This window comes from Anarrhichthys ocellatus, unplaced genomic scaffold, assembly GCF_004355925.1.
Source record: "Anarrhichthys ocellatus isolate YVR2014 unplaced genomic scaffold, GSC_Weel_1.0 scaffold15, whole genome shotgun sequence".
Classification (NCBI taxonomy): Eukaryota; Metazoa; Chordata; class Actinopteri; order Perciformes; family Anarhichadidae; genus Anarrhichthys; species Anarrhichthys ocellatus.
Genome location: NW_022280045.1, coordinates 7,340,252 through 7,362,752, shown reverse-complemented (window position 1 = coordinate 7,362,752; position 22,501 = coordinate 7,340,252). Strand labels below are relative to the sequence as shown.

The window sequence follows — 22,501 nt, the reverse complement described above, 5'->3', positions numbered from 1 at the left end:
AACATGGAAATATAATCATACCCCATGGGTACAAATAAAGGGCGAGACACTCGGAAAAGTTTGATACACTGTATGAATCCATATGTGCCATTCACAATATATATACATATATACATATGTATATATTCATTATGTGTTGTTGTTAAATTTGTTTAAAGTATCAAATCAAATGTAAGTGCTGCTAATTTACTCTGTGTTGCATGATGCAGAGAAAACTGAATGTAGACCTTTTGAAACTAATTAAATCTTGTTTTATATTGCACAATTGCATAATATGTTTTGATTACAGCCATTGTGAACATATCACCTTTTATAAAGAAAGAAAAAGAGATACCATTGCTGTAAGCTATATGACCTTTGGTGGTTGCTTCATGTGTTGTTGGATCCGTTCAGAAAAAAAACACAGAAGACAGCGCACCGCTGAATTTGACCTGTTCTGCTGGTTCAAACGCAGGAAATGATCGAGCAGACATTCTCCGGTTGAGCAGACAGGCGGCAGGCGAACGACGCCACCCAGGGCACAGGTTCACATTTTAATGTTTATTTTAGACCAGCAGGTGGCTCTATGACATAATAAGTCCCCTTTAAATTGAACTGAAAAAAGTAGTGGTGTTGATCCTGCTCACATGAAAAAATCATTATGGCAGTTAAAAGTCTTCAAGTGAAGCAAACAGTGACACGATTTATATTAAAAAACTTTATTCTCTTAGAGGATAATGCCATACAAAAATAAAGAAAACTTTTTATAATAATAATAATAATAATAATAATAATAATAATGTGACATACAGGGAGCGTTTAATTGAATGGAAATCACCATTTTAAGATGAAAAACAATGAGGTCCTGCAGTGTAAATGTTTTTTCTTGTTTGCTGTACATCCACTCTGAACATGTGAGGTGCTCTTGAGAAAACAACATGTATTAGATATACCACATCATTTCAATGTCGGTCAATTTGTTTCTGGCGATCTGTTATACGGATTTTTTAAAGTGTCTGTGATCGCATGTAAGACAGAATGTAAGCTTTTGGATTGTTGTTGTTGTTTTTATCTTTTATAAAATCACAAGTCTATTGCATCCAATCTAATTCTGCCCAGAATCATCTGTCCAGTCCAGGTTTATGAGGTGTTGGATAAATGTGGAAATGCACCTTTAAAAAAAAAACATACGTACTGTATCCAAGCAGAAGTAACATGAAATGTAAATCGGCAATAAATAGATATTTATCTACAATATAGAGTTAATAAAACAGCTCTCACATGAAGCTATAATAAATAAATAATTTATCAGAAATAAATATATGTTACTTTTATACAGTAATACATGAAGATGCATGGCATCCATTTGGCTGAGTTCACCTGAACATAGAAACGGTATAATGTAATGTCCCTGTTTTTATGTGACAAAAATGATATACTTTTGGGACGAGCTGATGTCACTGTGAGTAAGTAGTGAACATCATATCAGTCTTTTCTTTTGTCAGAATATAAAGGCAGTGACGGTCCTTTAATTGCGTCTTCCCCTTTATATCTCTTGAGCTTCAGCCTTCAGGCCTCGTCCATTTAAAAGCAGAACAGTCGCGTTAACTGGTCTGGAGTGTCCTGCATTCAGCTGAAAACAATGAACTCTTGGAAGACGCAACAGTAAATCCAGGCTGTGATTCCCTGATGACTTCCCACTCACTCTCTGATTTTGACCATTGACATCAATCGTCCAGCTGCACCCAGACCCTCGTCCTCCTCAACAGGAGATACGCCACAGGAAGCCAACAAGTGGCCTCCGTCACTTCCCTGCTCTGTGTGTGTAACAGCGGCGCCCTCTGGCTTTTCCCTGTACCCGGGCCGTCCACACCCTGAGCCTCTTGACTCCTCTCTGTTCAGGATGTGTGACACCCCTCCCAGTCACCTTCTCCCTCGTTCACGTCTTCAGCCCATACACATGCAGCTGGCTGCTGATAACGACTGGATAGTCCTCCACGTGGTCTGGGCGTCCATGAAGGAAACCGGCTCGTACCGGTCGGGCCGGCAGCAGGGGTGGCTGCTGACCTTGCGGGCGGTGCGCCGGGGCAGCGAGCCGTTCTCCAGCAGCGCCTTCAGTGCCAGGTCGTAGTTTGTTCTTGAAGACTGGCAGGAGCCAACGCAAAACTTGAAGAGGACAATCTCATCCGAGTCAAACCCCAGGCCCAGGTCCCGAACCTTCATCTCTTTCTTCTCCACACGGCAGTCCCTGCTGCTTTGCTTCGGCTGTCTGCTCTTACCTTTACCCTTTCTATCTACTCTCCCTGTCTCTTCCTCTTCCTCCTTTTCTTTCTTCTTCCTCTTCTTCTTTTTCTTTGGTGATCCCTGGGGTTGAGGTTCTGAGGGGTCAGAGGAGCGGGGAGAGCGCCCCGCCCAGCGACTACTGGGATGGTCATCCACCTCGTCTATTACAAAGGGGTCTAAAATGGAGAAAAAAGAGGAGTGGCAGGCAGAGAGAGAGTTACATGAAAATTAATACATATACAGGAAATTATGAGCAATAACATGCAAATGATCCTGCTAATTCTAAAATTTCACGTCTACCTCTTGACTTAAAAAGACTTGTCACCCTTTAAATCTCATGCAAATATATTTTAATGATTGAAATACAGAGCAGATCCCCAGACTCATGCCCTCTTTCCACTCTAATACTGTCTGGTGAAGCAGATGTGCTGTAAATTACACTTCCACAAGAGCATTAGTACCATATAGAGTGTGCCAAGTAGAGTAAGGTTCACTGTCTTCCTGCTCTTCGTCCTCCACCACCTCTGGCAGCGTCACAGGAAGCTCTCTCTCCTCCTGGCCTGCAGGCAGGCCCACAGCAGGGCCCGAGTCTGATCCCACACCAGCAGAACCAGCTTTCATATGAGCTCCTTCCACTTGAGGCAGCAGAGAGAGCAGCACCCAGAGCAGCACCTACAGGAGACAGAAGTCACATGTTAGCTGACAAAAGGAGGAAGCTTTAACATTTACTGATATTGTTTTAGTACTTTATAAAATTGATAATTCTTTCATCTGTGACAATTGATTTTTAGGGCGACAATTTGTAAACATGATAGATTCTCACCTTATAAAGCTGACATGATGAAACTGTTAAGCAATTGAGTGTTTACATGTCCAGCAGGCGCAGAGCTATATTAGCATTTTCTTTCTTTTCTAACGTTTAATACAGAAATCTTGATTTGTGCCACTTTAAATTGATTTATAAAGACACATCGTACTAAAATACTTAAGTTATAACGGTTCTGCTGTCTAGATTGTCATATTTAGCAAACAGGATATAACGTGTTAACTACAGAGCTTTAGAGGTGCTGGTAGTTGTATTTGTATCTGCATTTGAACAGAGCTAGACTAGCTGTGTTTTTGCTGAGCTAAGCACCTGCTGACTGACATGACAGTGACATCGCTCTCATCTAGTTCAGCAACAAAGCGAATAAACGTTATTGCCAAAATGTAAAAAGTATTCTTTGAAATAGATTTTTGGGGACGCATTGTTCTCAGCCATTTCTAGAAAGTTAAGAATCACAGAGTGGTGTACTGCTCTGCTGTTGGCTTTGAGCTCCCTTCTTTTTCTTTCAAAGAAAAGATGAATCGCCTGTTTGGTCTTCTGCTTTCGTGGTAACCATGTACTTAATAACAAAACTAAGTTGACAGAGTGCTTTACAGATATAAAATCAACTAATACTTATATGAGAACATATGAGCTACAGCAGTACTGTGTGTTAGGCCTATTTCATCAAAGGAGATTTCACTTACTCTTCCATAGTACTAAAGTCAAATAATTGCTGTCTTTCTGCGCTGGATCAATCTTCGTCTACTGGCTTAGAATTTAGCAATGAAAGCTTCGACGATGACATGGTTTTATGGAAAGCTTAGTTCTGAGCCTTTGTGGGGATGGATTTCATTAACAATTTATACCCACACATAACTCATCCTCTGGTTATGATTATTTGTAGCAATGGTGATTTCATTATGAGGCAGAACGGCAAATACGAAGAGTGAGAGAAAGATAGAGATGAGGAAGAGATGGAAAGTACAGAAAGTGACAGAAGAAAAAGCAGAGGAGGAAGAAGGAGAGGAAATGTTGAGGTTACTTTTTCGACGTCTGTTTCTGACAAACCTTGGCTTTTGCTGACATTACAGAGGTAATCTCCTGTCTAGCCTTCCTCCGAACTCTCCATCTGGTCCCACCTGCAGAAAGAGAGAAAGAGAGGAACGTAAGAACAAGAACAAGGCTTCACTCTGTCGACTTTGCTCCTCCCAGAACTTCCCTTGAAAAGGTTAACATAAACTAAAGGCACAACATGCGGGCAATATGATGTCTTCACATTCACAATAATCCAGATACTGTAATAAACAAAAACAGCCCAGTGGGCCCCAGAGCGAGCCGACATGTCACATAAATCACGTCCTCAATGCACGAGGCCGCCGTGTTTGTTGCTGCTTCAGTAAAAGATCAGTGTTTGCTGCCAGCTAGCGTGGCTAGTGTCGGCTTGTCGGTTCATACATCCATGCAAACGGCCCTGGTCCGGCAACAAAAGGCAGCATCTGCGATATACACTTGTCAAAGGCATTCTTCAGGGTTATTCCTGTGGCAGAGGTACAAGCAGGGGGAACCAGGCATAGCGAGAGCACTTCGCGGAGGTCCCAGACAAAAAAAGACACACAAATGCAGGACAGGTGATAAGAAGTGTCACGGAGGCAGATGTTTATATATAGTACGTGCAGTTCTGAGGATTGCGCTGGCTGCAGAGCAACCACACATCCCATAACATGAGGTCATGAGGGTGTTTTGTGGCCCCCAAAATGCTCAGCTCAGCTCAGCTCAGAAGCAGTAACTTTATACGTTTCTCATCTATCTCGCATCAGCTCGACAGAAAATTATTACGACAGGAAAAGTCACAGAATCGCGAAGTTATTAGGATACATCCTCTGGACACAATGAACATCCGTACAAAATGACATGGCAATCCATCCAAAGTTTGTTGAGATATTTCAGTCTGGACCACTGTGACGGTGATGCAGCCAGTAAACACGGCTGGCTATATTTCAGTGAATCATTAATTCCAGTGGTTACCGACCTTTTTGGCCGGTGACCCCTTAAAATGGAAATGTTTACTTCTCCTCATCACCGGTTGCATAACGTCTGTGTACTGGTTGTGACCAGTTCAACCAATGTCTTTTCTTTTTCATTTGAATGCTTTCTAGAAGGCTGCAAATTAAGTTAGCATGCTTGCTCACCAATCAACTCAACAATTCTGCAATAATGTCTAAACTTCTTTAAATCTGCCATGAACCATTTCTTTTGGAAACAACCATCTGTCCACAGATACTTCCACCATCTTTGAAACCACATCTGTCATCTCTAAGATGCTTTGTATAACCTTTGCGCTGAACTACAGCAACACTGTGCGGCCGTAGTAACGTATTCAAGCATGTATTTGTAGATCTTGCCGATATGTAGTGTACCATGTTTATATAACAGTCAAAAACAATCCTCGCAGTTCTGTCTGTGCAATGAGATGGAAGACTGACAAAAGGTTACAGATCACAGGTCACGATAAGACCTGTTGCAATCCTGCGTGTTGCAGCTGAAGCGATCCAGTCGAGGTTGAACAAAGTTACAGACACTGAGGAGGGGGAGAGGGAGGGGAGAAAAAGTGGGCATAAATCAGCCTAACAGACAGAGTGCACGCCACCGCTGCAACCTAAAACCATAGTGTACCGACTCCTCCATCTCTGAGCTGATTTAAAACCTATCAGCAGTGCGAGGCGCAACAGAAGAATAAAGGTCCGGGCTGGGTCTACGGAGAGGTGCCATTCTGAGTCCTTAACACCACAGCTGGGAGTGTTTAGCCCCTTTTAGATCAGCGAGATGGGAGTCTACGTGGGCCTGTCTGCTGGTTCATTTCACTCCGGCACTCTGGAGCTGTTTACAGCCTGACGCCTCCAGCCTTTTCTGGGATGAGGTGGGTGGGGAAGTCGAGGGCTGGAGAGAAGGAGCGGGACGCTGGTCCTGAAGAGCTCCAGACTGACATGAGACTACTGATGGTGTGTACACATGCAGTTTCAGATCCAACGGCGTGCATGCGTGCGTTTCTATGTGTTTAGAAAGCTGAGCACGTGTTTCTTCCTTGTTTGGCTGATTAAAGCCTTTGGTTTGTCCATCAGGCTGGATGTCTGCAGCAGGGAGAGTTCTTGTCTCCTTCCATTTGCATTGTTGGTCTTCTGCGCTCCAGTTGTTGTTCACAGTCAGTTAAGTGGGAAAGCCCTCCCGAAGCAACTACAACCCATAAAGCAGCTACTATTTCCAGAGCTTATTCTGCTGCTCTGAATTGCTTTTACAAATACTGTTTAAGTGCTTGGACAGGATGGATGTGGATTTAGTTCGAGGCATATCTATGAGGTAAAACAACAGGGTATCCGCCTGTCAGCACAAAAGTAACATAAGTTCACAGAATATCATGAACACGAGCACCAGTTTTCACTAAAGCAGGGATCGTTAAGAGAGCACTTGGACCTTCATCGTACAACCATCATCTGACATCCACCTTAAGCAGTAAATACACATTTGGACAAAATTGAGACCAGTGTATGTGGTAGAAATTTGGGATTTTTTTGGGGGGGGAGGGTCATACGGTGACCAGTCGTCATGGTTTGTCCTGGATTGTACCTGTTTCAAGCTGGGTGTCCCGAGTCCCTACAAGTGTCTTGGTTTTCAACATTCACTACCAATTAGTCACAGTTTTCACCACAATTGATATAATTATTAAAAAAGTTTTCAGCGTTTGCATAGACGTTTATCGTGTTGTGTCCCACTCATTGTTACCTAATTTAAAAAAACAACAATGCACCATGCGTCTGAATTGAACACTGATTTGTCAGCTGTCCACGTCCTTCCGCGGGGCAAACACTGATGATCTGAAACGGGTGACTCAGGAGGAGAAGTCTTTATTATATCCTATTAATTCATTTATAGACCACAGAGAGATCTGTGCTGATTTGCTTTAAAAAAAATAATAGCTGGCAGAGAATTAGTCACAGTCGGCTATTTAGCCAGCAGCCTGCGCTTGGGCACACTGACAAATACTTTGATACCTGACACGCTATAATTATTTTAGAACAATGCAATTATTTTGTTTTGTGTTCAATAATGTACCATACAGTTAAAATAAACTATGTGTTGGAGGATTCTGGAATCCTGCGCTGAAATAATTGTCCCCCATTCGGATGAAAATGCTGTTGGTGCGTGAATAAGCGCATAAGTGTGCACAAAAGTGTGGTAAACTTAAGGGTCCCGGTTTAGGGGTTAGAAAATATGACATTGACCTGAAGTAGGATCGAATCATTGCAAAATTGTGGCATGCAATAGTGTGCTGGCGTTACCTTTTTATTTATCAGCCAAGAAAAACACCACAGAGGTACAAACCAAATAACTGCGAGCTGATAAACGACTAGCTGATGAGTTAGCCTGAGCTAAAGCTAATTCACCCACAATGTCAGGCTTCCTGTAATAACAAAAAGATGCTCTCAATATATTGATTCAAGTTTTTTGGACCACATTTTATAATCGAATGGAGGAAAAAGTAACAAACTAAACCTGCTGAAAACTAGCAGCAGTAACTGTCGTCTCTACAGCCTCTGACTCCAGTGATATTCCCATGATTTGTTGTGGTTATGCTTCATCACAAGTCAAAATGTATTTCAGTTAAGATGAATTTATTAAACTAGCTTATTAGTTTAAAAACACATTTCTCTTGTGCACATTACATTGTCCAAACATGGATCTAAAAGTGTTTTGTTTTATGTCACAATGCTTACATATTTTTCGCTAAGACCATAACTTCAAACTGTTTTTCTCAACTTCACAGTGACTGCTCTCTGCCTTTTTTAGGCTGTATGAATAATGCATTAATTCCATGTATATTACTATCAAAGATAAATAATTCAGACTCTTATTAATACTGCTATTTTCAACAGAGAAACATCTTTGCTAGGAAAAGAAGCAGTGCGAAATAACAAACGTGTTTCCGATTAGTGATCTTGGTGCCTACTGTATACCATTACATCCTCAGACTTGAGCTTTGCCCACAGAGGCTCCATAAACCTCTCACGTTGTAAAAAAAAAAAAGAAATGCAGAAAGAAAGAAAGCTCCGAGCTCTGCGGTGTTTCGCCTCCCTCTAAAAGCCAAACTTCTCTGATAATGACCTCCTATTAGAGACACACTCTGTTCTCTGCCTGTGAGCGTGAGCGCGTGCACATGCACGAAATGATCTGACCTCCAGCTTTAACCTGTCACTACTGCGGTGCCTGATTGCAGGAGTGAGGAGAAAAACAAGAGTACAGTAAATCACCTCTGGCTCAATAAAAGACACCTGCAGTGTAAGAGGAGATGCAGGAGAGAACGGCAGAACACCAGGAGAGCCGTCTGATCACTACCAGACACTGAGAAACCTGCGGAGGTCCCACAAAACGTGATGATATCTGCTGTACTTACATGTGCCCCAAAGCTCTGCATATATGCATCCAGAGTAGTGTGAAAATGTGTTGTGTAGCTTTGCTTTAATCTTGCTTGCGAAGTTCCATTGACAGTGGTCCATTCAGAGTGTAACCTTGAATTCTGACTTGTTGAATGTTTTTTATCCTTATCCAAGGGAAGAAAACATATTTCTTGCATTATGGTAAGTACACGTTTTTAAAACATTACTATGTTGTTAAGGAGTCATATTCTCCTGCACTTTCTTCTTAATCCCATCCTACTGATTCTGCTTTCCATCATGCTTCATTTAAAGCTTCATACACATCGAATGTCTTTTTCTCTTGTTTAATGGGCTAAAACAATTTCACTCTCCAGCGGTTAAGGACAGCATGCCTTATATGCGAGGCCGCCACAAAGTCAAAGGAGTAAAAGCTAGAGGAGGAGTGATAGAAAGAAGGAGATAATAATAATTGTAATACATCACATGATAAGAGGAGAATTAAAAAATAGAAAATGGGTTATTGTCCAGGGAAAAGAAAAATGAGAAAAAGTTAATTGAACCATTGAATGGGAGAAGTCTTAGGGCAGAGATAAAGTGAACAAAGGGAAGCGAGGGAATGACAAAATGAGAGTGCAGAAAGAGAGTGCAGACTGAAGCCCAGTCAGTCTGTAATCCCATAATCCCTGGCAGGCAGGCAGGATGTAATTGCTCGTTAGTGCCAGTTTCCACTCTGAGGCCTGTCACTGCTTTAAAACCACAGAGCGCCGGCGAAATGAGAAACAGATAGCAGGTCCCATACCTCGGTTCAGATAGGTGGGGAGGCCCCCCACCCGAAACACCCACATATGTGCACACATGTGCTTTTCTGCTTCCTTTTTCTCGTAATCCTTTCTCACAAAAACACACAAGATACACAACATCGTTGTCACTTTCTCACACTGATTTAGCATTACATTACATTACATTACAGTCATTTAGCAGACGCTTTTATCCAAAGCGACTTACAATAAGTCGTGTCTTAGCACACGCACACATACATAGGGAGAGGGCTAATCAGAGGTGTGGACACTACACAGCCTGGAGGATGATGGTGAAGAGAGGAATTAATCTGTATGACTTCACTCCTCTCTGTTTCTCCCACCAAGAGGTTTCATTAACTGACTGACAACATCTGAGCCTGTAGGTGTCTGGGATTCTTTCAGGCCAGTATGAGACAGAAAACATGCAGGGAGAGAAACTCTGAGAGGAATAATCTGTCAGGAGCAGGGTGACTGACAGATTATTATTATTATTAGAATAACACGGGCCGGGTTGAGCTGGGTTTGACTCCATCTATTAGTGACGGTCTGTCGGTCCAGACGGCAATATCTCAGCGACTATTGGACGGATTGCCTTGAAATTTTGCACAGATGTTCAAAGTCCCCAGAGGATAAATCTTACTGACCTTTGTGATCCCCTGACTTTTGGTCTTTCTATCACCACCATCAGGTCAACATTTCAACAAGCTGCTGTCGTCAATATTTCTTTAATAAACCATGGATCAAATGACCACAAATAATGCGAAAGAGGGAGAAAGATCACCTAGCTCTACGGAGCGTTTTAATGTCTTTAAGCACATTGTTTTGGTTTAAAGGCCACTCTACTGTTCTGGTTCCCTCTCACCTCTCTCATCAGCCTGTTTCTTTTCCGGCTGCAGCAGGCAGCCATTTTCAATGATCAGACATCGGAAGAAACTAGCTGGTGAACATAATGGAGCATTTAGCAGGTAAAGACCCAGATATTTCCCTCATGAGAGGATGAAGACCAATATAGAGCAAAAGGAAAGTAAATATTGAACTTACATTTGTCAAGTAGACCGACACACAACTCCAAATGACTAACATGTTCACGTGATCAACTTCATAACATGATAAGATGTCGATGATGTGCTTACAGCTTGTTAGCCAAACAAAGAAATAAAATGAAAGCAGATTTAAGACACATTCTCAATACTATGGTGATTATTTTGCTGATTATCTTATTATGTGCAGGGATAACTAGCCACAGATTATGGAGCACAATAGATCTTTCAAGCTTTCCTTGTCGGGTTAAACAGTCCAACCTGGACCTCATTAACAGTACCAATTAGAGGCAAACTTATTGGTTGCCGAATGATAAACCTGAGTGATCAGTGATTTACTCGACTGACCCTGCAGCTTTCTCTCCACACTAAAGAGAGGAGCTCTGGAGAAACGTGTCTAATGGTTTTTAGTGGGATAAAGGAAGTGATTTTAGTGGGGAACATCGCATTTGAAGAGTAACAGTTCTGGTTTAACGCCCTCACGCGTGCAAGTTCAAGTTGCCAAAAGGTGCTTTGGAGTGTTACTGCAGGTCATCAAAGCACCGGGATCAGCGGGTCACAACAAGCTCGGTAAAATACGAGTTTCCACGGGGCATCAAAGTGTCGTCTGTGTCCAGCACATTAACCTCGAGCTGCAACCATGATGGCATTATTACTGCAGACAGCCAGACAGCCAGACAGACAGACAGCGAGAGCGAGAGAGCTGCTGTCATCATCTCAGCCACTAGAGGAAACAAGTTCTCACTGTGAAGCTGCTACAGACAAACCCCAGAGGGCTGAGGCTGTAACAGAGTTCACAGCAGAGGAAACTGACCGATATATAACAGGACTGGCCATATATTTGCCAACTAAATAGAGTTGTAAGTCGTGAAATTAGAGTATCTTGATTTAGCTGCTCAGATATCTTAGACAGTCACCTGATATTTCCAGCTGGCTGGTTTCCGATATATGCACCTTAAACTCTTCCTTTGTGTTTATACATTTCTGATCTTATCCATGCCTTAGCCTACTAATCACTACTTCTTTGGTAAATTTGCCAAATCTGTTACTGTTGTTGGTACTCTGTCACCTCCCGCCAGGAGCTCTGGCTTCCCTCTATTCATCCCATGACTGTTTCCATCAACCTGTCAATAACATTTTAATTCAACAAAAGTGAAACTGAACTACAGTCATTCTTCCAACAATGCATAACTCAAAGTGGCTTAGAGTCCCTGTAACCTAATAATTTAGGGGATACTTATGTGATCAGCGTTTTGTGAGATCTCCTCATCTACTGATTTGTGATGAGAAGAGAAATGGATAAGTAGTGTATTACAGCATGAACAGCTGTAGTTAAAGCATATTATACTTATTTGAATAGCTTACTTATAACATGTCTTTTAATGGTTATGATAAGGTGCTCACCTAAGACGGTAAATTCAGCTAGCTCAGTAATCTGTTTTAAAGCTGCGTTAATCAATATCTTTATATTAACAATGGATTAAAGCACTAAGTGTAAAGGGTCTCAAACCCGACTCTGTAGTTTCCCTCTCGGCTCCATGCTGAGCATTTAAGTGTCTTTGTTGGTTTCAGGCCCCAAAATTTTACTGTTTTGGTTCTCTCAACTCTCTCACCAGCCTCATTTAACAGCCTGCAGCTGTTACTCTGTCCTACCTGCACAACACCAAACTGTAGACAAAGTTAGTGACTAGCTGGTGAACATAGTGGAGCAATTAGCAGCTTAAGAGCCAGATATTTCCTTCAGGAGTTGGTGGAGACAAAAAACAGAGCTAAAAGGAGAATGGAAACTGGATTTACATTTTTCATTTTGACACAAACATGACTGCAAATGCTCTGCATCTGCTAGATGTAGGTAACCAATTGGTTCCTAACACGGTTGTGAAAATACGAAAATAAGACAAAGTTGTTATAAACTACAATTGTGCTTCAATGCACAAACAAAAAAACTGCATTAGTTTTCTAAACTGAAACTGAAAGCAAGGAGTGATGTTTCTAGTAGGAAGTGTCATGAACCCGCTGTAGATTTTCCACATCAGCTGTAACTTCCCCAAAGACCTCTACAAGATTAAGCGTACAGGGTCAGTGGAAAGTTTAGCTAATGTGCAGTTAGCACTAATTAGCCACATAGAAACCCACAGTGCAACAGAGTTATAAGAGTCTTGTGACCCAATCAGCTAAATTAGACGGGGCACCACCATCAGTTTTCCCATGAGTGCCGAGATAAAGACAGCTTCCTGATGCGACACATCTGTGTCCTCACCGTCTCGCTCTTCCTCACTTTGTTTCTTGCTAAGGCAGTTTCCCCAGTGTCCCTGACCCTATAACCAAATTCCTGCCTGATTAAGTTGGTTTTACAAGGGAACCACAGAGAGAGCGCTTGGGTGAGCCTCACCTTAAATGGGAACACAATTTAGCCGTGTTGGAGCGATGATCAGAGGGTAGGATTTCACTTTCCGGTGGTTGTGAAAGTGACAGCGCATAAAAAGGCCGCAGAGACGACAGAGGGAAAGAATGGAGAGGGATGAAGAGGGATGAAGAGGGATACACAGAAACCACACATCAAACACAGAAAAACTGCCTTACTGTCTCTTCCTGCCTATTTCTTTCAAACACACTTTGTAAGACTGAAATACCCACAACATAGTGGCTTTACTCGTGCACACACACACACACACATGCACACACACACGCACACAGAATCCCTCACCTTTCATACAAAACCACATACACACAGTTACCCACTGAAATCCCCTCTCCCACCCTCGCGACCTTTTCCTGCTCCCATCTCATGTTGTTATTTCTCCAAATTAAGCCCACACTGAGCCGGGAGTAGCATTCAGAAACGTGGCCATCTGTGACACACACACACACACACACACACACACACACACACACACACACACAGGTCATTATTATTTAGTGTGTCTTGTGGGTGAACCAGCGCTCTCCAAAGTGTTTCCGTGTCGCCCGCTCGCGCCCCAGACAGACTGGGTTTAATGACCTGGCCTGATAGTTCAAAGCAGCCCTCAGACGCTATGATTAATGAATCTGACCTGCTAATTTCAGAAGAATACAGCTTATTGTATTAAAAAGCGCTCTCACAGACACAAACACAGTGCTGAGCTAGTTAACATTCTTCTGCGTTTTGAGAAACAGTTGTTTCGGAGGGAGATTTGACGATAAGGACAGGAGTTTGCTTTACGTTTCATCAGCGGCTCCAGAAGTATTAACTGCTGCTTTGTTCCAAATAATCTCAGCTGTTTGAACTTGAAGAAGCCAAAATGCTTAACAACAACAAAACAATTCAAGATCAGAGACAGAAATAATTCCCTCTGTGTACTTACACAAGATTGTCCACCGCTACAAAAAGCGAGGACCCAGAAAACATAAGTAGCATGGGAGACATTTGTCTGAAGGAATACATCTAACAAATTGAAATTCCTTTTTGTCAGATCATGCCTCCTTCAATTTGCCCTGAAGGAATCACTGTGGTTCGCTGCGTACTCTAAGCACTTCCAGATTGGAGTTGCCCTGTGGCACTTCAGGTTGCATAATCAATCTCTCTCACTGCACTCTCTCCATTAGTGCTGGGACAAAACAACCAGAGTAACGTTACACACCGAGGCTGAGACACAGCTGAGGATGAGGCTCCCTGCGCAGCGCACACGTCTGTCTTTTATTGACAGATCTCCACTAATCTGAAAGGGCCGTGCCCTCCTTTATAACTGGTGAATATTTAAGAAGCAAAGCGCTTGAATCTGTTGCTTGTAGGATTGAAACCTGTCATTGTGTTTGATGATGCGCCTTAACATTTTGTGCCTGTAAGCAAACCGTTCATTTCACCATTTCCATTAAGGTCAGTCCTACTTTTTCTTTTGGAGACACTTCTTTTGTCTTTGTTCTATCTTTTTACAGAGCAATTACAGTTATAACACAAGATTCAGAACCGAGAATCGTGTCTCGTAACAATCTATGAAGTGCTATGAGAATGACTGATCCTGAAATGTACACATCCATCAGCTGGAAAAAACAAAAACGGTAAAAAAAAGGCAACTTGCTAAACATTGAAAGTATACTGTAATGTTTGTTTGGTTGTTTTTCTATAGATTCATTAGATGGCAACACGTTAACTTGTGCTTTTATAATCTCATAATCCACACACACGGGGAACAAATCCAGATTGCATATTTTGTGCTTGCTTCCTATTTAAATAGGGACGTTGAACAAAGAAGAGTATCGATTACAACAAGTGAGGTGCCTTTGGTCTTGGCTAGTAAACAATATTACAAACACATAGCATTATTAGGCTGTGAAGCTTCAGTAAAGCATCAGTTATGTTCAATGTGATTCTCATGCTGGTTGAATACTAAGGGTTTTGAGTGTCATTTGGCAGGCTAACCTATTTATTTTAATCTTTCTTACGCATTTTTTGTGGGCGTTTGAAAATGTTTCAAACGCCCACATCCATCGATCTATCTTTCTACAGATAGATAGATGGATGGATCTATCTATCTTTCATCCATCTATCTTTCTACTGTAGCCCATAACGGACCAACCAAACACTGGCTTTAGAGGGCCATTCAAGAATTTGGTGAAATGAAAACAAGGTCAGCCAAAAGATGCAATATTATTTAGTTCTACATATTGTTCTTTATCGTTTTTGGAATATTTAATGAGCTCTAAAAGTAACTGAATTTGTTGTTACTCTCCCCTTGGTTATAGGGTGAGGTAGCTACATGTTGTGTTTTTCTTTGCAAATTTGATGGGAAAGATGCAATCTTCTGGGTTTTATTTTGAAAATGGCTCAGAGTCTTTAAGGAAACACATGAAAGTAATATTTGAAAGCTTAGTGTGTAATGAAGACCACTGGACGAGGAAGACAAACAGCCTGTTTTCAACCACAATGGCTCTAAACATCTTTATGAGGATGCTTCTGTATAAATAAGTGGTTATAAGGATAACTTATTTGATCATTTTAATCACGAGTGGTCAACTAACTCTCTGTGTGTCTGACTAGCAACACAGAACACCATGAGAGCAAGAAAGAGTCAAACCCATAACACCAGCAAACACAACACTAGCTCTCGTAAAACCACATGCCAGTTAAAACAAAACAGACCACACATCAGGAGGCTGCTGGTAAAGAGAACACGCCGGCCCGCTGTACCTGACCCTCGGCAGGGCCGCTGACCCCGTGACCTTTGACTGGAGGAAGTGAAAGCTGTGGCAGCGTGACGGGGGAGTGCGAGATGCCTGAAGCAGAGGCGATGCTCTCATGTTCAGCCTGAGAACAAACGGGCGATTTTGAACGACATGAGTAAAGAAAAACAAGGTTGTTTCACGACATGTTTTCGCACATTTTACAGGCATTGAGTGGGGGACGCCTGCTGGGGATGTGTGACATGTCTCATGTGGTGCCAAAGCTCCCACCAACACACTCACAGAATCCCAAAGTACAACAGCTTTGAGAGGAAGAGACGAGAAAAAAAAAAGATAAAAAGCAGGATTTAACTCTGAACATCAGAGGCCTGCCGTCCTCCGACTGAGCCTTGTCTGCGTGCATGAGTGACATTGTATGTACATGACTCAGTGAGTCAGTGGGCCATTGAGTCAGAGAGAAAGCATGAAAGTTCAATGATGCATCATGCAGTTTCATTTACATTTTTTTTGAGGACAAATTGCACATTTTGGGATGGAAAGTGTACAGAAAACTGGAGCTGTGGGTGTGCCAATAAAACAGAGTTCAGAGTGGGTTCATGTTCACAAAGCTGAAGCAATCAAAAGTTTCATCTGAAACTGCAAAGAAATGTGTTCGACTTCCAGCACGTCAAAACACCTGAAGCTTAAAAGACTTGATCTGCCACTGATCTCCTCAGAGGTACTGGAGAGGAAGGAGATGGTTGCGGCTGAAAAATGTGTGTAAGTGTGTGTGTGTGTCCAGCACTTTGATATTTAGATTTGCAGCCCACCACAGAGGAGGGTCACACTGGAAGACTTCCCGACTGCCACCGTTTCCTCCTCATCCATAAAAACACACACACACACACACACACACACACACACACACACACACACACACTTTGATTTATATTTTTCCACAATTCAGAGTCACCTCCCGGCACCTTGTGAACACGTCAGACACTGAGAACAAACATCCTCCATCCTCCTCCCAGACTGCATTTCACAAACGCTCCCGATAATCACTAAATTAAATCCAGGTCACAATGACGCCCACAGTCAGAGGAGCCTAAAACAACTGGCAGGTGCGTGCAGGGAGATTTGGAGCTCAGCAAAAAGCCGCTGATGTGAAAAGAAATCAAAGATCAAACAGCCATGTCAGTGTTGTCACAGCAAACATAAAGACAAGAAGAGCGCAGGTCTGGTTTCACAGCAACGCATAAAGATATCCAACAATATTCGTCTAAACAGTATTGTCTTATATCCCTATAGACAATTTAACAGAATCTGAATGGCGCCTTACCAGCTGCTCTGTGCGCATTCTGCTCCAAGTGCGCGCAGGAGGGGACAGGAGAGCCGCTTCTTCCACGCTGGGCGCAGCTCATGTTGTTGGCTATCCATACGCTGCGATGTGCCATGTTTTACACCTTATTGTCACGGCTCGTAAGTGTTCAGAGCACGCTGTCTCCAATGAGGCTGAAGCAAACATGAAGAATCCATCTAAAGCGGTTCTGCTTCAACGCAAGAGGCGCCTCCTCCTCGTTTTTTTATGCGGCCGAAATCCTTTTTTTTCTGGCCCGTCTCCTGTCACGGTTTCATGCAGAGTCTCAGCAGCCTGGACAAGAACAGAGAGTGGTGAATACAGACTGTCGGCCTGTGAGCTAAAGTCATACTATCCATCTCTCGAGTTTTATAGTTTTAAAGCGTGAGTGGAATATTCATAACAAATGTCCAACAAATATCCTGAAGCAAGTGTTTAAAAATAATCAGATGCTTCTGCGGAAAATGAACCCTAGCTCGTTTTCTTCGTCTTTCACTTCCTATGTTCAAGAAAATCCTAAAATATCTCCAACTCTAATGGAAATGAATGAAGTTGTCTCAAACGTATTTATTTTTAATCTATGTGCATTTTAAGAAAGAACACGTATTCAAGAGAATACACTTCTATAAAAGCTAGTTAGGTAGAAGTTTGTTTGCAGTGACATAAACACTGCAACACGGCGACCGAGAGAGAAGGAGAGACAGTCAAACAGTTAGAAGTGTAAAACATGTTTGTCCTCAATGTGCTACTCGTGCTGTCTACCGGCTGACTCACGTCCAACCATCGTTTAATGAAATGAAGCAAGTTTTTCAGGCATGACTCCCCTCTTCCTACCTCCACTAACCTGTTCAGTCTTGCCTCCAAACAGCTTGCATGGTTATTGAGTAAATAACACCGCGGGAAATTTCTCACAACATGTTCTGCGTCACTTTAAAGTGAAGTCAAGGTCGATAGAGTGTCACAGCGTCAGAGGAGACACTCTGCGCGGTCTCTTAATTTAGGAAGAAAGTCTTGTTTCCTTCTTGTTTGACGCGCCAGCTGGTCTTAAAGAGGATTTGAACGTGAAGATAAAGCGCTGCTCTGTCGGTCAAAATGTTTCTTTGACATAAAAGGTCCATGCGTCACGCTTTTTACGCAGCTACAGTCCGCGTCTCCAAGTAAGCTTCTGTTTTTCTTTTTTCAGTAAAACTCTCTTACTGTGGTCTCAGGTATCCAGTTATCAGAGACTGTGCCGCTCCGGTGTCTTCAGGAGTCTACCACACAGCGACTAAACGGTCTACAATGCCTCACAGGACTGGAGGCTATGCGTAAAAACAGCGCGCCGCTCTGCCTGTCAGATATTTTGTGAAACCGGAGAGGGGAGAGCGGTGGCCGCTGTACAAAGTGCTGTGATTTTTCTTCCCCATCCACATAGCTCAGATGTCTTTTTGTTCCTGCGTTGGGAGGAGGGAAGAAGGGAGGGAGGGGAGTGATTGTCACACAGGACGGTCATGGAGCTTTTCAGGAAAAGTGTTCCAGTGGAAGAAACCGTCGAGTGACATCTGTCCTTCAGTGTTTACACTCCCTGACTCGTAAATATCGAGTGTTTCACTGTATTCCACGTGTGGGTGTGCACACACATACAGTGCAAGCATGGATAGACACACATGCATGGATGGATTATGAGACAACGGCCCTTGGGTGCCGACTAAAAGAGACACAAAAGGACAACAAAAGAGGCAGCCATGTCTCTTTGTGGCCAATTTGTATCTCTTTGTAGTCGTTTGTATCTCTTTGTCATCGTTTACTGTGTCTTTGTGGTCGTTTTGCATCTCTTGATTGATTGACTTTCCAACAAGAAACATTAACAGTCACTTCAAACAGAGTTTCTGGTCCAGGGGTGCCACTGACCCCTTGGGCCACCGGGCCTGTGCCCTGTAGGCCCATGAATGATTGATTGATTGCACTCACATGTAGGTAGGCCTGGACACACACGCACACGCACACACACACACACACACACACACACGTCTATACACACACTCATGTGTTTGCCACCCTGCTTCATATGTTTGCCCAGTCAGTCCTGCCTGACCTCTTACCAGAATGTGTCACCTGCTGTCGACCTTGAAGGATGGACAAAGTGAGTACTGGAAGTAAGTGAAGGTCTCTGCTGTCAGACCTACAGACCTACAGACCCCTGCCCCAGCAACCAGGCACCTTCCACCGGCCAAGCTCCCAGCCACTCTCCACCCCGCCACTTTGCAGGTTGGTCTCATTTTGTACTGCCACCCCACTCCTCCCACCCACCCTTCGGCGCATGGAAAGGCCCTCCGGCTGAGGCACTCCCTGCAGGGCAAACACTGAGGCCCGCCGAGCACAAAGGCTGGGTAAACAGCTCCTTAGCTTTCCTCTCTGGGCCCACTCTCCACGTCGAGGCAGAGACAAATGCAGGGAGGATCCCTGGTCCCATGGCTCGGCGCTATTAATAGTAGAAACCAACAAGGCAACAATGCACACAGCTGAGGTGCATGACATGCAGGTATGTACCGTCACAATATAAGGATGAGCTTAATAACAACAGGAGGGAAGAGAGACTTGCCAGGATCATACAAAACTAACTAATTTGTGACATGTTGAGATCCAAGATGAGTGAAAGAAGGCTTTGTAAAACTTTTTTCCTCTTGTATTACCCAGAACAAGGAGTGATATAGACTCCTTAAACACACATCGCATACATCAAACTGACTTGGCCGCCAAAAAGTATCAGTCCTCCTCTTAAAAAGATCAGATAATAATCTCCGTTGAGAAAAATGTCCTTCAATAAAATGAATCACTGTGTAAACTAGAAGTCAGCAGGCAAGTGGCAGAGTTTCAGGGGACGGCACCACACTGCAACCAGGGCCACAAATTTAACGAGTGTGTTTACATCATCCATCATTGTGAGCAATGGCGATGAACTTGTTCGGCATTGTGAGAGGGATTTGCTGCATGACACTGTTTGTACACCGACAGTTAAACCCCATGCAAGCACAGCACACATATCTTCAGCGCACACGCACGCACGCACGCACGCACGCACGCACGCACGCACACACACACACACACAGTCTCTTGCAAGCTGCAGGAACATGATGGCTGTTGTGAAATATTTCATTTCCTTGTTAGAATATAGAACTGAATTTATGAGCAAATATTTTTAACAAGAAGATATAAAATGTTTCTATTTCTTTTAGGGATGTACACATCTGTTTCTATGGCTACAGAGTGCTGGCTTGGGACTTTGGACCGGCTGAGTCCATCCAAGTTCAGGACCGGATGGGGGAATTGGGGGGGGGGGGGGGGGGGGGGGATTTTGGGTGGCGATGCTAATGGGAGAAGAGAAAGACAGAAAGGAGCGTGACTGTTCCAGATGTGATGGACAGTTAAAGGGTATTTTAAAATCCCTCCAAGATTTCTCCGGTTTCTTCTGGAGGCACAGGTCACAGCGCCTTCCGCCTCCATCTCTTCTTTGCTCTCTCAATCTAAAGGTGCTTTTCTTTTCTTGGGCCTGTTCCAGTTTTAAAAGTTTGTTTTCACTTTTCTAGTGGGAACTCCCCTCATCCAGCACACTGTCCAAAACCCTCAGGCCAAATCTGTAAAACAAAGCCAAATCTGTGGGACAAAGTCATACTGTAGCTGCAAAACAGTGAACTCCATAACAACGCGTTTGTTTCCACATTAGCTCAAACAAGTGAATGAAGCGCAGATAAATCTGCAGTAATTTACATTTCATCAGAGCATTTCCAAGCTGCGTTCCTGCAGGCGTCCTCCAGATTTGTTGTATCACTGTTCATACAAACAAATCATAAAGCAAAGTGTCGGCATACGGCGTGATTAGAGGCTTTATTATGTGGATGGATGGTGGGTGAGCAGAGTACACAACAGGGAGCTACAACAGTGTGCACTGGTGGTACTTCAGTGGGTCTCTCTGGCTTCAGCCTCATCTCAAAGAAGTACAGCAAAAATGATGAGTTGAATAATCAAAAATAAATCAGCGATATTTCTGATAATCACTTAATCATTTAAGTATATATTAAGCAACACGACTAAGAGTCTACAGCCACAGCGGCTCTGAGAGGCTAAACTGAGGCAAAGCTAAGTGCTAACATCAGCTAATATTTACTATAGACAAAACTCAAAGTACAGCTGAGGATGATGAGAATGTCATTCAGTGTTTAGTCATAAACAACAGTATTGGACCAATTGCAATTCTGACCTGATGGTGGCAGTAGTGAAAAGTAAGTACAATTCATCCAGACATGAACGTCTGAATCAAAGTCGTCATCTCATAGAGACGCCTCAGTAAAAGTCAGAGGATCAATGTTTCCAGCTTTTCCAATGTGACAATTTTCTGTTTTTTTTGCGGTTTTATATCAATACACATCGAGTTTTTTTCGTTGACAATAATCTCACCAAAACGGTTGGTTTAGGAGCTGTTCTGGAGCTTTCAGTCTTACAGCATGATCTTCATCAGAAGATGCAGTTCGCCCAGTTGTCATGGAGAAATTCAAATCAAAATTTCTTTGGAAACAGCGATTGACAAAGTAATCTTACCATTTAGTGGCAAAGTCCATCTGCTGAAGAAGTTCATGCTATATTATTAAAAAGCTCAAGCACAGCAACTACCAAGGTCAAAAAGTGTACATCTCACATTGAACGCAAACACGGGCAAGAAGTCCTTGATCTACAATTCCATGACAACTGGGCAAACTGCCTCTACTGGTGAAGATCATGCGATATGACTGAAAGCTCCATAACAGCTGCTAAATGGACCAATGTGTTTGTGTTTTGGTTGTAGATCAATTCGAACATGTTACTTTGGGTTCTGGGGATTTTTACTTTTTCTAGACTGAAAAGATTAACATTTTTTTATGATCAATCAATAGAATAATTGACAGATCAATCTATCATGAGTAATATATTTATGAATATAAGTTAGTTGCAGACATTAAAATTGTCAGCTGGCTACATTTTATTTTATTGCTGTCTTTAGAGCAAGGTGTTGCAAAATGCGCTCTGCCAAAGTTGTAAAAAAAAAAATATATATATATATATTTGTATGTCATCCTTCATCCTAAAGGCCACATAGCTGACTGAGAAGTGTTTTCCAACTTACAGATGTTTCGCACTTGCTTCTTGCCTCTGAGTGCGTTTCCATCGCAGCAGGAAGGACCATCAGAAACACTGAAAACAAGGTATCGTTATCTTTTAACAATTTTATGTAATCTTTGAAATGTCATGATTCATTCTGAAACTACATTCATTGCTATTCACTAGTAAGGATCAGTGACCACTACAAGTTCAGAGGCTGACGGGACAAGAACAAAACACTTCAGTGGTACAGGTGCACGACAGCCCTGAAGGTGTGTCACAACCACAGACAAAGGTGAACTGACAGAATGTGGGACACAGTGTAAAGAAGGGAATGTTGTTTTCCTTCATCTCAGCTGACCCGACATTGAGTAAACAGAGGGAAACAAATAGGTGCCTGAATGGGTGTTTTCTCTTCCCATTCCAACTCTTTTTTACGAGGAGTTTAAATTGCAGGCCCCGGAGGTCGTGGCCCCTCCGTTCCAATCCTACTGAGAGGAGGTGGGGCGGGGAACCTGTCGGCGAGAATAAAAGGCCCGTTGGCTGAAGAC

At 42.8% G+C, this 22,501-nt stretch overlaps 1 protein-coding gene across 1 annotated transcript; it reads right to left on the bottom strand.

Annotated features, from left to right (window-relative positions):
* Positions 1-797: 797 nt before the first annotated feature.
* Positions 798-18,168, bottom strand: LOC116387768 (artemin-like). The gene is made up of 5 exons (XM_031855147.1): positions 18,036-18,168; positions 16,821-17,132; positions 4,139-4,209; positions 2,724-2,934; positions 798-2,438 (listed from the first exon to the last, which is right to left on the bottom strand). Exons 2-5 carry the CDS (start codon positions 16,933-16,935, stop codon positions 1,927-1,929), a joined length of 909 nt encoding a protein of 302 aa, XP_031711007.1. The 5' UTR covers positions 16,936-17,132; positions 18,036-18,168; the 3' UTR covers positions 798-1,926.
* Between the last annotated feature and the right edge of the window lie 4,333 nt (positions 18,169-22,501).

What these genes read in the sequence shown, in the direction of transcription:
- LOC116387768 (XM_031855147.1), bottom strand. Translation starts at nt 16,935, where the DNA reads ATGGCACATCGCAGCGTATGGATAGCCAACAACATGAGCTGCGCCCAG. An exon ending in GAATGCGCACAGAGCAGCTG is followed by an intron (nt 4,210 to 16,820) that starts GTAAGGCGCCAT and finishes CTCTTTCTGCAG; the next exon opens with GTGGGACCAGATGGAGAGTT. An exon ending in TACTTGGCACACTCTATATG is followed by an intron (nt 2,439 to 2,723) that starts GTACTAATGCTC and finishes TCTCCATTTTAG; the next exon opens with ACCCCTTTGTAATAGACGAG.